The sequence below is a fragment of the Zingiber officinale genome, chromosome 7A, assembly GCF_018446385.1.
Source record: "Zingiber officinale cultivar Zhangliang chromosome 7A, Zo_v1.1, whole genome shotgun sequence".
Taxonomy (NCBI): Eukaryota; Viridiplantae; Streptophyta; class Magnoliopsida; order Zingiberales; family Zingiberaceae; genus Zingiber; species Zingiber officinale.
In genome coordinates this window covers 36,380,133-36,396,217 of record NC_055998.1, presented here as the reverse complement: position 1 = coordinate 36,396,217, position 16,085 = coordinate 36,380,133, and the positions used below count along the sequence as shown (strand labels likewise).

Here is a 16,085-nt window from a genome sequence, read left to right as displayed (position 1 = left end):
AGGTTGGCATGTTGCCCCATGTCATCTTCCCTTGCCTCGACGAGTTTTCCTCTTAGACTTATAAAATGTAGGGGGTACCAATGGATTTGAAGGGGGCATGACCGACCCCTTGTGGGATGGTACCTCAAATGTCGTGCTTATTTTTGTTGAGACTGGCCTATGAGATGAACTGGGCTTGGATGTGGACGCTCCCAGAATTGGGCTAGTCAAAGGAGGTGAAAGGATGAAAAGGGGTTGGGCGGCAATAGGGCCGGTCGACCGTGAGGGCAATGGTTGCTCGATCAGAAGCTGGTTGTCGAAGGGATCGGCCAGGGTTAGGCCCAGTTTGCTTACTTGTTGCTATTTTGGAGACGATGTTGAGGTTTCTCCTCGAATGGATGGTGGGCATGCCAGGGGGGCCTTAAGGGAGAATGAGTGGAGGGTCGTCGATCGACGTCTCTTGCGTCAGATCCTATGGGCTCATCGGATTCAATGGACTTCGAAATATCCACACAGGCGGCATTGAAGGCGGGGGTGGTGGTAGTTCCCCCATAATTACTGTCGTGTCACCGCCCCTTGCCCCACTGGCCACCACCTCACTTGCATTAGCCCCACTAGCAGAACTGGTCGATTGGTGGTTATGCTTTTCCTGCTCAGCTTCTCTGCACTAGTTTAGCTCATCCTCGTCGAGCTTCAAGGTCTCAGCCATGAAGGTTTCCCACATGGTCCTAGCTGTTAAATGGAGAAAGGACCTCAGTTAGCTATAATGTAAGATTAAGATTGTATTCCTTACTAAAGCTAAAGGGTCGTCCAACCTTGATTGGACTCAGCCCAAATATGCAGAGAATGTCCTCTTGGAGCAATTTGTCGATGTTGAACTTCAGGCCGACCAATGTCTCCAACGCTTAAACAAAAGTAGGCTCCCAATGGTAGTCTCCCAACTTCGGAACGCTGAGGGGGGGGGGGGGGGGCAGATCCATTTGTCAGTCGGTCAACCAAGATACGGGCAAGATTAGTCGGACAAAAAAATAATGGGACTTCCATCTTTTATTAAAAGAAGACATCTTGTTAAAAAAGATAACCTTCGATCGAGCTTGAAGAATGAAAACCTCCGCCTCCAATTTATTGGGTTAATAAAAGTAGTGAATGACATGAGGGATGATGGAGATGTGGTACAATCAGAATAGGATGATAACTTTGTACAGTAGTCGAATGAAATTTGGGGCTAACTGTTGAAGAAGAATGTGAAAATATTGAGATATCTTAGAGAAAAAATTGGGAATAGGAAAGCGAAGACCTCACATAAACTGATCCTTGAAAAAAGTAATATAACCAATGGGAGGAAGATAGGACTGATTAAGAGTGTTAGGGATGATTATGTGATGATCTGTAGGGATCTCAAAGGTGAGCCTAATCTGATCTATGTCCCAATCGTTGATATCAAAGGGGGTGGAGGTGTACCACAAGATAAGAATGTGCAGGGGGTGCCAAGGGCCATGGTTCGAAAAAAGCCACGAAGTGTTAGGGAGAAATTTACATACAAGGAAAGTTGAAACCTAGGGAAAAATTGTCAGAAACTGTGAACAACGAGCACTAGAGAAGAATGTGTGAGCGGCACACCTGGGCTAGCAGCGCTCTTTAACCTCAAAGGTGTGAGGGCATAGCCATTCGATCTAGAGAACAAAAAAGGTGGGCTAATCACCATAGCCGTCCAATTGATGAGCCAAAACCGCCAGAAGCCATACTATCAAATGTCTTTTCAAGAATTAAAAACTATGCATGGGTGGACCACGTAGCGGCACCATAGAAAAAGACATTTATAATGGATGTGACAAGGGAATCGTGACCTTGATACGCCATTATGTGTATCACCGCACATTATCGTGCATTTATGACACTTGGCACACCCCTTTTCAAGGCAGATGACATTAACAACAAACTTAGCAAAGTGACATCAGCTAGGGCTAGTGAGCCGATCGAAAAACTAAAACTTGTGGGGGTCTAGTCAGTCAATCCAGGGTCTCCTTCGACCAGACTTGTGATACGTCAGATGATGAGGGGCCCCTAGTGGAGTCTGAAAGTCAATGGGCTAGAATAGGTGGTAGTCAAAATTCAAGGTTAGCTAAACCCAAGTTACCTACCCGATGAACTCTCCCTGCACTAATTGAATAAAGGCCGATCTGACACCTAGGAGCCCAGCTCCCCACTTAGATACCATAGGGGTCCAACTCCCCACTTAGATACCATCGGGGCCCAACTCCCCACTCAGATACTATCGGGACCAAACTCCTTTCCCAATTACTCATGGGGCTCTACTCCCCATCGCATCCTGATCAATTAATGTCGATCAAACAACCTAAGGGCCCGACTCCCCACTTAGATACCATTGGGACCCAACTCCCTACTCAATTACTCATAGGGCTCTAATCCCCATCACATCTCGATCGACTAATGTCAATCAGACAACTCAGGGGCCCAACTCTCTATTTATATACCATCAGAACCTAACTCCCCACTCAATTACTTACGGGGCTCTTCTTCTCATCACATCCCAATTGACCAATATTGATCGGACAACCCAGGAGCCTAGCTTCTCACTCAGATACTATCGGGACCTAGTGCCTCACTCAGTTAGTCATGGGGCTCTGCTCCCCATCATACTCCAATAAGCTAAAGTCCACCAGACTTCCTAGGGCCCCTACTCCCCATTGGGATGTTATCATTGTTGATACAGTCTGACCTGACTGTTGTTTTGATGTTGACACTGATTTAAGTTTGTATCAGATATTAATTAAACTCAGACTGATTGATGATCAAGGTTGATCATGAGGAGAGGAAAAGTCCAAGTACAGATACTTGGAACGCAAAGTCGGAGAGGGCTCGGTAGCTCGTTCTCCGGACTAGGTCAGAGAGGGCTCGGTAGCTCGTTCTCTGGACCGGACGAAGTCGGAGAGAGCTCGGCAGCTCGTTCTCCGGACTAGGTCAGAGAGGGCTCGGTAGCTCGTTCTCTGGACCGGACGAAGTCGGAGAGGGCTCGACAGCTCGTTCTCCGGACTAGGTCAGAGAGGGCTCGGTAGCTCGTTCTCTGGACCCGAAGTCGTGAGAGTAGGCAGCCTTGGCACTCGAAGTCAGAGAGGGCTCGGTAGCTCGTTCTCTGGACCGGACGAAGTCGGAGAGGGCTTGGCAGCTCGTTCTCCGGACTAGGTCAGAGAGGGCTTGGTAGCTCATTCTCTGGACCATGAAGACATTAGGGTTTAGGGCTGGGAGGCTCTAAAACTAACACAAGACATTGGATCGGTCTGTTGACCGATCCAGTGATACTCTGGTTGTATGGATCGGTCGGCAGACCGATCCAGTGATACATAAGTCACCTGATCGGTCTCGTGACCGATCAGTGACCACACAGAAAGTCTCGGTGGGTTATCTGATCGGTCTGGGGACCGATCAGTAACCACACAGAAGCATTCTGTGGGGTATCTGATCGGTCTACATACCGATCAGAAAGAAGCGATCAGAAACGCTGGGACTCAAAGAGAGAGGGGGGATCGGTCTGTGGACGGATCCACCCATAGGCTGATCGGTCCACAGACCGATCAGACTCTTCCCGGACCAATCAGGATGAGTCCTGATCAGTCCAGAGATCTATGGATCGGTCTGTTGACCGATCCACAACTTGTCGTTTGTTTCTGCTGCTTCTTTGATTTTTCTGATTCACTTCTGATTTACCTGATCAAATCATCTGCTGTGAGATTTTTAAGTTACAGGTTGCAGGTATCGTGCCATTGGTTAATTTCAAATCAAGCTCCATCAGAAGAATAAGAACAAGTTCCCTTTATGCTGTATTTCACTGCAAGTGATGCAATTCGGGCTTCAACGTTCACTGCCTGCGATCAGTTAGACTCTTGCTCATTGGTTCGAGCTCAGAGACACCAGTGAAGACCATGGATGGTATTGGTGTGAGTTCAGAGAACCAGATGAGAAGGAAGAGTGATTGGCGACACCTGAGTTGGTTGCAGCGATTCGACACAGGTGACAGCGATTCGGGACAGTGAGAAAGCAGAATAAGAAGAAGGAAGAAGAGAGGTTCGCTAAGGTTCTGGAAAAACTCTCTATCGATCAAGAGGCTGTGTGTGTTGTTGAGCTCTTGGCTGATTCCTTCTGTCTTTTCATTTTTGCTTCGTGGTTGTAAGTTCATCTGTTCAATCCTTTAGCCACACTCTGTAAGTCATTGTGCTTTACTTTCAAATCTATTCTGTGATCTGTGTGGAGAGGTTACTCCACCGAGAAGGAGAAACATTTAGCCGAAATTTGTCCGGGGTGTGATCTACCGAACGATCAAGGGATCGTCCACCTTACGAACACACCGAGGAGTAGGGGCAAGTTATCCCCGAACCTCGTACATACTTGTGTAAGCTGTGGGTTGTTCTTCTTTCCTTGCATCAGTTTTATTTTTGTTTATTTCCGCTGTGCTAACAAGCTTTTGTGAGGAATTGATTGAGTTTTTAGTGGAGGCTATTCACACCCCCCCTCTCTAGCCATCCGAAGATCCTAACAAGTGGTATCAGAGCGAGGCGCTCTTCATCCGGATTAACACCCTAAAAAGCAAGAAGATGGCTATGAAGGAAGGTTTTAGTACCAATCGCCCACCCTACTTCGATGGAGCGGATTTCCAATATTGGAAGAGTCGTATGGAGTATTATCTCAAGACCGACATCTCCATGTGGTTCTCGGTCAAGGAAGGTTTCACACCTCCGAAGGATGAAGAAGGTAAGGAACTAGAGTCGTCGAGGTGGTCCGCCGAGCAAACTCGCAAAGGACAAGCCGATGCCAAGGCGGTGGTCACACTACAATGTGGAATAGCCAAAGATCAGCTTGTCAAGGTAGGTCCATTCGTGAGTGCAAAGGATTTGTGGAACAAGCTCATCGAGCTCCAAGAAAGAACTCAAGACTCTCGGATCGCCAAGAGAGACTTGTTCCTAAACCAACTACAAAATCTCACCATGAAGGAGAACAAAACGGTAAGTGAACTACACGGAAGGTTCAAGGAGATCATCAATGGTCTTCATTCCGTGGATGAACGCGTAAAAAATCGCGATCTCGTAAGGTACGCTCTCAAAGCTTTTCCAAGGAATGCCTTGTGGTCATCTATGGTAGATGCCTACAAGGTCTCCAAGGACCTCTCAATTGTTAAGTTAAATGAATTCTTTTGTGAAATGGAACTTCATGAGCTTGCTAACAAGGGTCAAAAAGAGAAAGGTATTGCTTTAGTTGTAGGAGAAAAGAGCAAGGATGGAAGGAGGAAGAAAGAAAAGAAGAAGGAGAAGGAAATTCCTACATCCTCATCCTCCTCCGAGTCCGATGATGAAGGAGGATCATCATCAAGCGAGATGGCCAACTTCGTGAGAAGAATCATGAGAAGGAGCCGGAGATACAAAGGGAAGGGTAAGTCTATTGATCAAAATATTGATAAGACTAACGTTACTTGTTATGAGTGTAGCAAGAAAGGACACTATCGGAGCGAGTGTCCGAAACTCAAGAAGAAGGAAGAAAGGGCCAAGAAGAAGAAAGCTCTCAAAGCTTCTTGGGATGAATCCTCCTCAAGCTCATCGGAGGAAGAGAAGGAGAAAAGCACTCGTCAGTTAGCACTCATGGCAAGGGAGGAATCGGACTCCGGAAGTGATACTTCAGCCGCGGCTTCATCATCTTCGGATGATGAAGAGGTAACCTCTCCACATTTAGAAAAATGCTATAAGACTATTGCTCATTTATCTACACTGCTTAAGAAATCAAAAACTGAAATCAAATTATTAAAAGAAGAAGTAGAACACTTGAAGACTCTTAGGGAAGATGAGGTTGATGACCTTCATCAAGAGCTTCTTGAGGATGAAAATAATGCCCTAAAGAGTGAAGTTGAGAAACTCAAGAAAATGCTTGAGAAATTCTCAACTAGCTCTAAGACCTTAGATATGATTCTAAATGCCCAAAGGGCGGTCTACAACAAGGCTGGATTAGGATACCAACCTAAGGAGTCTAGTTTCGTTTCCTTAGTGTCTAGAACCCAATTTTCATAGATCACATGCTTCTAGGGTTCATGAGACTAGGAAGGGTGTGACCAAGGCATGGGTTCCTAGGTCTTTCATTGTAGATGCATTAGGTCCCAAGATTTGGGTACCTAAAACATCTATCTTTCGTGTCTTGTAGGCATTTGTCAAGGGGGAGCATCTATCAACTTGGTTTGTTGATAGTGGATGCTCCAAGCACATGACCGGGGACAAGTCACTCTTTACCACCCTTCAAAACAAAAATAGAGGTAATGTGTCTTTTGGTAATAATGGTAGCCTTAAGGTTATAGGAGTTGGAGATATTCAAATATCCGAATGTCTCCAAATCAAAAATGTCCTTCTAGTTAAGGGGATGACTTTTAATCTCCTAAGTGTCAGCCAATTGTGTGATACAGGTTACACAATTGAGTTTCATTCAAGTCAATGTCTGGTCAAACACATTGACACACTTGACACGGTACTAGTAGACACAAGGGTAGATAACATTTACCAAGTATCCTTTAAAAGTGCTACTAATACCTCTGCTAAGTGTTTCATGTCAAAAGAAGAAGAATCATGGTTGTGGCATAGAAGATTGGCCCACGTAAACATGAAGAATATTCGAAAGCTGGCCAACAAAGGATTAGTACGAGACTTACCAAGCATCAAGTATCAAAAGACAAAACTATGTGATGCATGTCAAAAGGGTAAGCAAACAAAAGTGGCTCATAAAGGTAAAAGCGCTGTAAGTACATCTACTGCTTTAGATTTATTGCATATGGATTTGTTTGATTGCAGTAATGTTATTTCATTGAATGGAAGTAGATACTGTTTAGTGATCATTGATGATTTTACTAGATATACATGGACTTTCTTTTTGAAAAATAAGGATCAAAGCATAGATGTTTTTGTTTCCTTTTGTAGAAGAACTGAAAATGAAAAATCAACAACAATTAAAACAATTAGAAGTGATCATGGTGGAGAATTTCAAAATCATAGATTTTTAGAATTTTGTCAAGAAAAAGGATATAGGCATGAGTTCTCTACTCCAAGAACCCCACAACAAAATGGGGTTGTGGAGAGAAAGAACCGAGTCTTGCAAGAGGCTGCACGAAGCATGCTCAATGAGTACTCATTACCGAGCTACTTATGGGCTGAAGCGGTAAATACCGCTTGCTATGTGCAAAACCGAGTCTTGATACATAGGTTTTTAGGAAAGACTCCCCATGAACTTTGGTTTGGGAAACCCCCTACAATTAAACATCTTAGGGTGTTTGGTTGTAAGGTGTTTATCTTGAACACCAAGGATCATCTTAGAAAGTTCACGGCTAAGGCTGACGAAGGGATACTAGTTGGGTACTCTCTAACCAGCAAAGCCTATCGAGTCTACAACATTAGGACTAAGTTGATTGAAGAGTCCTCGGATGTAGCATTTGAAGAAATCCCTAAATCGAATGATCAATCAAAGGATGTAGGAGAAATTCAATTTGAACTTAGAAATCTAAGTTTAAATGATCAAAACATAGAAAGAGTCGAAGTTGACTCCGATGACGATGAGCAAAGGCAAGAGAGGACTCAGTCTGATCCTTTACCTGATACTGAGCCCTTGCCTGTGTCTAGTGAGACCATTCATGAGGCACCGCCAACACCAAGGCAATCTAGGATAGCCTCTAGTCATCCCCAAGACCAGATTGTGGGAGACATTCAACAAGGGGTTAGGACTAGTTCATTCTTTAGAAATGAGTCTAATGAGGTCGCCTTGATCTCAGAAATCGAACCAAGATTAGTTGATGAGGCATTGCACGATCCTGATTGGATCATAGCTATGCAAGATGAGTTAGGTCAATTTGAAAGGAGCCAAGTGTGGGACTTAATTCCTAGACCTAAGAAGACCACCATTATTGTAACCAAATGGGTCTTCAAAAATAAGTTAAATCAAAAGGGAGAAGTAGTAAGAAACAAGGCAAGACTTGTAGCCAAGGGCTACAGTCAAGTCGAAGGCCTCGATTATGATGAGACTTATGCTCCCGTGGCTCGATTAGAATCCATCCGCTTAATGCTAGCTTTTGCTGCACATAGAGGCTTCAAGCTCTATCAAATGGACGTCAAATCTGCCTTCTTAAATGGTTTCATTAAAGAAGAGGTCTATGTTGAACAACCACCGGGGTTTGTGAATACCGAAGCTCCAAACCACATGTACAAGATCAAGAAAGCTCTTTTTGGGCTTAAACAAGCACCTCGAGCTTGGTACGAAAGGTTGTCAACTTACCTATTAGAAAAGGGTTTTGTGAGAGGTCAAATAGACCCAACACTATTTCTACGTAGAGATGGTGAAAACATATTTGTAGCCCAGGTGTATGTCGATGACATAATTTGTGGCTCAATTAACAAGGGTTATTTGAATGAATTTATCACTCACATGGAAAGTGAGTTTGAAATGAGTCTGGTGGGAGAATTGACATTCTTCCTTGGACTTGAAATCAAACAAACTCGAGATGGCATTTATGTCCATCAAACAAAATACACTCAAGAGATGCTCAAGAAATTCAAGATGAGTGATTCTAAGGAAGTATCCACTCCAATGGCGACAAACACTCGCCTTGACAATGATGAGAGTGGAAAACCAGTTGATCTAACGCAATATAGAAGCATGATTGGTAGTCTTCTATATCTCACAGCTAGTAGGCCGGACATACTTTTTGCTGTGGGCATGTGTGTTAGATATCAAGTCTGTGCCAAGGAATCTCATTTAATTGCAGTTAAGAGAATTCTGAGATACCTTAAGGGCACAATTCGAGTAGGTCTATGGTACCCTCACACGGAGTCTTTTGACTTGATAGATTATACCGACTCCGATTACGCTGGGTGCAAATTGGATCGGAAAAGCACTAGTGGGGGTTGCCAATTTTTAGGTTCATCATTAGTTAGTTGGTCAAGTCGGAAGCAACATTGTGTTGCTCTCTCCACGACCGAGGCTGAATACATTGCCATGGGAGAGAGTGTGTCACAATTGTTGTGGATGATCCACACTCTAGAAGATTATGGACTTTCATATAAGGGAGTGTAAGTGTTGTGTGACAACATCAGCACAATAAACCTAACAAAAAATCCAGTCCATCATTCAAGGACCAAACATATTGAAGTGTGTCACCACTTCATTAGAGATCACGTAGCTAGGGGAGACATTGCACTCACCTATGTTGAGTCAAAGTCAAACCTAGCCGATATTTTCACCAAACCTCTTCCGGAAAATGAATTTAGTCATTTGAGGAGAGAATTGGGAATGTGTTTGGCTCAATAGGCCATTAGGACTTCATCATGATCAATAAGGACAATTAAAACAACAAGAGAAATAGGGAAATTAATTTGGGCAACTTGGGAACATCTCACACAAACTATAAGGTTTAACAAATGATTTTTGTTTGCTAGAAATGGGGTGAGATGCTAGGATCAGCCGAATTATTCAAAATATATCATGCATCCCTTGAATAATTAGGTTGAAGAGACAAAAATTGAGTATGGGGAAGACCATTACATAATTCATGTGTATTTGGTTCCTAGATCTTACTCATATATTCCAACCAAGGAAACTTGGTTGGACCTTTACCTAGAAATTATGTAACTTTGGTTGATGGACTGTTTGATACACTTGAACGATGCTTTTCATGATTTTGGTTGAAACTAGGACAAGTCCTTGAAAGAATGATAGCAAGTTGGTTATATTTTGACAAACTTGAAACTGAACATAACAAAGGTCAAAATTTCAGTTTTCAGGCCTTAAGTTGTTTGTTGTCTAAATGTCTGCAACTTTAGGGCTATAAACAAGTTCAGACCATAATTTTTAGGTAATCGTTATGCTTGTAGATCCTCCAGGTTCTAGGTTCTGAACTTGGAAGTTTTCCTAGAGAAACTTCCACGAACTATCGAACATCTCTATGAATTTCAGTTACTGAAATTACTGGAGAGATCTAAGTATCAGACACCGATCGGTCTACGGACCGATCGGTCGACTGGCATGCTATCGATCACTTTCGATCGGTCTGCACCGATCGGGAGTTCCGATCGGTCCGGAGACCGATCGATCAATCGGCATGTAAGGCCTCTGATTCCTCGATCGGTCTACCGACCGATCAGAAGTTCTGATCGGTCCATGGACCGATCAGGGGCTCCGATCCCTGATCGGACAGCCGTCCGATCATTTCATCAACTGTACACCCATCAGAAAATCCTTAAAACTTCCCGATCCTTTCTTTTCCCTCTTCACGCGGAAGCCCTAGCCGACTCTTCCCTACACCTCACCTCTTCTCTTCTCTTTGCACGCCGGAACCCTAGCCAAAGCTCTAGCCAAAACTTCAATGGCACCAAGGTAACTCTTTACTTCTCTAGAACTTGGCATTTCGGTCTCATTTCTCACCATACATGTGGTTTTTGTTTCGGGTGGCTCCGGTGCTCACTTGCCCCATTATATCACTTTGTTAACTCTTAGAAAGAAACCAGTGGGTGAGGGGACCTCTAAGTCACCTGAGAAGTCGAAGTCTAAGGGTCCTTCCCGACCTCAACCATCTGTTTCCGGGAGATTCTCGAACCACAATTTTGAGGAAGTCTTTAGACAAAGGACCTTTAAATTACTCCCTTGTAGGTCTGTAGATAGTAGATTCATGGACAAATTTTGTCCAACTGTGTCTGAAATCATTGCCTACTACAAACTTGACTCACTTGTCTACTTAGAACGGGATATCAACTATGACTTGGTCTCTGAGTTTTATAACAACCTTCATCAGACTAATGATGCAGGTTATAAAACAAGAGTTGCTAAGCGCACTCTTGATTTCGGTTTCTCATCCTTCTTTGATTATCTCGGTTGTCGGAGGTGTTCCGGTAATGTCTTTTCGATATTTCCTGATCTACTAGATCCTTTACCTCCACCCTTTGATATCTCATCTGATGATATTTATGAGTACTTCTTCAGACATCCTAGACCAGGTGGCCTTGATGAGCTAGATGTTGACTTTCCTACTTTTGCAGCCTTGAGATTATCTCCTCAAGACTACATTCTTTTTAAAATTATCACAAACTGCCTTCTGCCTATCACATCTAAACCATTGTCTGAGATCCGACCATATCATTGCCTGATGCTCTATGGATTGCGTCGGCGTCTCGACTTTGACATCATATCTAGCATCTACTCTTCGATCATCTCCTATAGTGAGCCGAGCGGCTATACTGTTTATATGCCTTATGGGCATATAATTACAGATTGGCTCGAGACCCTTCAGATTGATGTCTCTAAGGGTAGAATAGTCAAGATGGTCAGACAGGATTGCAGACTTGGGAAGCGGGCATTTTCCAAGTCTGGAATCATAGGACAAAATGGGGATGTTTGGTGGAAGGATGGGAGGGCTCTAGGTGAGTTACCTCCACGACAGGTTTCTCCTGTTGCTGCTCCTCCTGCTGCTGACGATGGAGAGGCCGATCCTGATCTGCGCTGGCAGATCGCCGAGCTGGAGAGTCGCTTTGATCGACACGATGAGCTGCTGGTTGCTGAGCTTCACGGGCTGCGCGTCCGGATTGACCATCGCTATGATGATTTACGCAGTCAGCAGCTGGCGACACATCAGGTGATTATGGATTGGATGGCCAGATACCCACCTCCGCAGGATTTCCCGGGCTATCCATCCTCGAGCAACGACATGCCACTTCAGGGACCCATTCCTCCCGTTGATGATCCTGATGCTCCTCATGATGAGGAGGCTGATTGATATACATTGTTCTATGATGACATTTTGACTGTCTATGTTTTGGATGTTGGTTGTTGGTTATGTATGTCTGTCCTGGATACTTACTGATTTATCCTATTTATGCTGTTTATTTTATTTCTTTATGTTTCACTCCTTATTGGTTTTTAATATGTTGTTCATATGCCATGTATTGTATGTCTCTTATTTCTTTATCACTGTCTTATAATACATTTAGAGGGTGTTCTAGGTGAATTAAGAAAAAGACAGTATGAGTTAAGGGGGAGTCCTTACCGTTCTCTTACCTAATTCGCACCTTTTCGGTGTTTGACAAAGGAGGAGAGAATAACTAAGTTTAGAGATAAATGAAAGTTTGGCTTTAGGGGGAGGACCTTGATTCCCCTATCCTTACATGGTGTATATCTGTCTTAGGGGGAGGATCTTGATTCCCCTAAAATTAGGGAAATATGGAAATATGAACATTTCTGATCTAAACTTAAATCGTGTTGTCAAACAACAAAAAGGGGGAGATTGTTGATACAGTCTGACCTGGCTGTTGTTTTGATGTTGACACTGATTTAAGTTTGTATCAGATATTAATTAAACTCAGACTGATTGATGATCAAGGTTGATCATGAGGAGAGGAAAAGTCCAAGTACGGATACTTGGCACGCAAAGTCGGAGAGGGCTCGACAGCTCGTTCTCCGGACTAGGTCAGAGAGGGCTCGGTAGCTCGTTCTTTGGACCGGACGAAGTCGGAGAGGGCTCGACAGCTCGTTCTCTGGACCAGGTCAGAGAGGGCTCGGTAGCTCGTTCTCTGGACTGGACGAAGTCGGAGAGGGCTCGGCAGCTCGTTCTCCGGACTAGGTCAGAGAGGGCTCGGTAGCTCGTTCTTTGGACCGGACGAAGTCGGAGAGGGCTCGGCAGCTCGTTCTCCGGACTAGGTCAGAGAGGGCTCGGTAGCTCGTTCTTTGGACCGGACCATGAAGACGTTAGGGTTTAGGGCTGGGAGGCTCTAAAACTAACACAAGACATTGGATCGGTCTGTTGACCGATCCAGTGATACTCTGGTTGTCTGGATCGGTCGGCAGACCGATCCAGTGATACATAAGTCACCTGATCGGTCTCGTGACCGATCAGTGACCACACAGAAAGTCTCTGTGGGTTATCTGATCGGTCTGGGGACCGATCAGAAAGAAGCGATCAGAAACGCTGGGACTCAAAGTGAGAGGGGGGATCGGTCTGTGGACCGATCCACCCATAGGTTGATCGGTCCACAGACCGATCAGACTCTTCCCGGACCGATCAGGATGAGTCCTGATCGGTCAAGAGATCTATGGATCGGACTGTTGACCGATACATAACTTGTCGTTTGTTTCTGCTGCTTCTCTGATTTTTCTGATTCACTTCTGATTTACCTGATCAAATCATCTGCTGTGAGATTTTTATGTTACAGGTTGCAGGTATCGTGCCATTGGTTAATTTCAAATGAAACTCCATCAGAAGAATAAGAACAAGTGCCCTTTATGCTGTATTTCACTGCAAGTGATGCAATTCGGGCTTCAACGTTCACTGCCCGGGATCAGTTGGACTCTTGCTCATTGGTTCGAGCTCAGAGACACCAATGAAGACCATGGATGGTATTGGTGTGAGTTCAGAGAACCAGATGAGAAGGAAGAGTGATTGGCGACGCCTGAGTTGGTTGCAACGATTCGACACAGGTGACAGCGATTTGGGATAGTGAGAAAGCAGAATAAGAAGAAGGAAGAAGAGAGGTTCGCTAAGGTTCTGGAAAAACTCTCTGTCGATCAAGAGGCTGTGTGTGTTGTTGAGCTCTTGGCTGATTCCTTCTGTCTTTGCATTTTTGCTTCGTGGCTGTAAGTTCATCTGTTCAATCCTTTAGCCACACTCTGTAAGTCATTGTGCTTTACTTTCAAATCTATTCTGTGATCTGTGTGGAGAGGTTACTCCACCGAGAAGGAGAAACATTTAGCCGAAATTTGTCCGGGGTGTGATCTACCGAACGATCAAGGGATCGTCCACCTTACGGACACGCCGAGGAGTAGGGGCAAGTTATCCCCGAACCTCGTACATACTTGTGTAAGCTGTGGGTTGTGCTTCTTTCCTTGCATCAGTTTTATTTTTGTTTATTTTCGCTGTGCTAACAAGCTTTTGTGAGGAATTGATTGAGTTTTTAGTGGAGGCTATTCACACCCCCCCTCTCTAGCCATCCGAAGATCCTAACAATCATAGCCTAGTCACCCCTCATGAGAGACTAGGCTCCTCGTTCTCGGCCTATCTTCTAACTAGCAACCCAATAGACCTTCTGGCTCATAAGCCTATTTCACCATTAATACAATGCATCATTTCGTCAGAGAATCAGAGGATTGTATCTTTGCATAGATATACAATACTCCTCCCATAATTATGATGGGAGTGCTGGATACAGTGAAAGCATGATGATTAGACATACTATCTAGCATTGACATGATTCTTGATTAAATACGGAGATTATAGAGGTATTATAGAAGGGGGTCCCTCTACGTTGGTGCAAGTATGCGAGTCTACTACCTTTTTTCGATTATTCCAGTGGTCTTCTTCTTCCCAAGGATATTGACTTGATTGTCGGAGTAGCTGCGTCAGGGACCCCTGACTACTTACTAACGATTTTTTTCCTCTTTTTTTCTTGTTGTGCTTGCAGGCATTCTCAGTTTGAAGTCTTCTTCCAGTCAACCTCTAAGCAAGCTCATAGGTAGTCTACTGCTCACCGCTTTCAGATGAGATCAAACTACATTATGTTTTTCACAAAATAGAGTTCTAAATAGGTTTATTTATTAGAAGTTCCAACATTTGAACTAATTGCTAAGCTTCCAACTAATAAGAAACTATCATATTGAATATCTATGTCATAGATAATTAATATAATTTTTGTTTTTTCACCAACCATATTATGCAGAGAACAGTATCCATCCGGAGAAGGGAGTGCAAAGATACCATATTGGTTTCGACAAAATTCCAAATTTCACAATATTCTAACTCAAGAGTTAAGTCAGGTAATTACAATTGCGATATGCACATGTACAATTGTTTAAGGAAAAATGTTCCTGTGGATTATTAAGATAGTTTTAATTTGTTTTTATATATAGGCACAATCTATGGATCATGAGCATGATGATTCAAACGCCAGAATCTTATCAATTCTTCATGGTGACAGTTACAGTTACAGTCTCCATCTGTAGCTCTTCAGCTGCGCAATGAGAAAGAAAGATTATGCAGAAATCTTCAAATGAGTCGAGTCGGCTCTTTCTGTGTTTGTGAGATTTTCTTTTTCTTTTTGTCTTTTTTTGTTCCTTTAAGATAACAAATAGAAAGAAAAACTGGATTGGGAATGTTAGTGCAGCCCTAATGGATTGGTATTGGCTTGCAAGTTAGTTAAATCTGTATGAGTATCACTATTTGCTATATATATGGAAAGTAATCAGAACATGTTACAGTTTCAGAGCTATAGACCAAAGCAGTCTGCTAAAATGGACACTGCAGTCTCCTCCCCAATCCCTTCTGCTTGCTTCTGGGGCTTAGCCTGCCGGTGTTCACCTTCTCCCTTTTCAGGCTTAATGCTGGAGCGGCGCTCCTCGCCATGAATTGATCCAGCAGAATGTAGGATTGAGCTGCATTTCTCGTGAAGCCTTTGCAGCCCCGCTTGGCAAATCTCTACCATGTTTGACATCTTTAATTGTATCAGTGGCACAAAGCAGGGCTAAGTTTGGAGGAGGCATTTATGAGTAAAATAGGGGTGATGGTTGATGTGAAGCTGCTTCTTCTTCTTCCCCTTGTTTTTGATTTCAGTGGATGGTTTTTTTGTGGTTTTGACTATATTTCTTCTATTGTTTCCATCGTCGATTGGATCACTGACAACTTTTTGATCTCTGTCCATGGGCCGAGAGGAAAAGTGAGTTGTCTAAAAAAGGGGTTTGTTCCATAGATTTCCGCGTTTACGTGTTCTGAAATAAACCAAAACGGTGTGAAAGTGGGAAATAGAAGCAGCAAAACGGTGGGTTTGCCTCCTCGCTTTCAATACAGAATCTTTCATTCTTTTCCTAATATTTAATAAATATTTATTATATTTTTAAAAAGTGTATAAAAATAAAAAAAAAATTATTATCTTTTTTTTTTTTAAATGTCAATTTCATTTTAAAAAAAATAGAAAATAAAAAAATGTCGTTTGCATCGGGAAACAACCGAAACTGAAGCAACATTGTGTTCCCTGTTCTCCACCTTCCAGGCCGAACCAAGCTAGTATATGGAGGAAGTATTGCATCCACTGCCATCA

At 43.5% G+C, this 16,085-nt stretch overlaps 1 protein-coding gene across 2 annotated transcripts in view; it reads left to right on the top strand.

The window, feature by feature from the left end:
- Nucleotides 1-15,371, top strand: part of LOC122001318 (transcription repressor KAN1-like) — a 31,178-nt gene extending 15,807 nt beyond the window's left edge. The window contains exons 4-6 of one of the 2 annotated variants that reach the window (XM_042555998.1): nt 14,457-14,507; nt 14,712-14,808; nt 14,902-15,371. In XM_042555998.1, coding sequence (XP_042411932.1) covers nt 14,457-14,507; nt 14,712-14,808; nt 14,902-14,994 — 241 coding nt within the window. In that variant the 3' untranslated portion in view covers nt 14,995-15,371. The remainder of the gene's footprint in view (nt 1-14,456; nt 14,508-14,711; nt 14,809-14,901) is intronic. The other variant, XM_042556000.1, reaches the window with a different exon arrangement.
- The last annotated feature ends 714 nt before the right edge of the window (nt 15,372-16,085 follow it).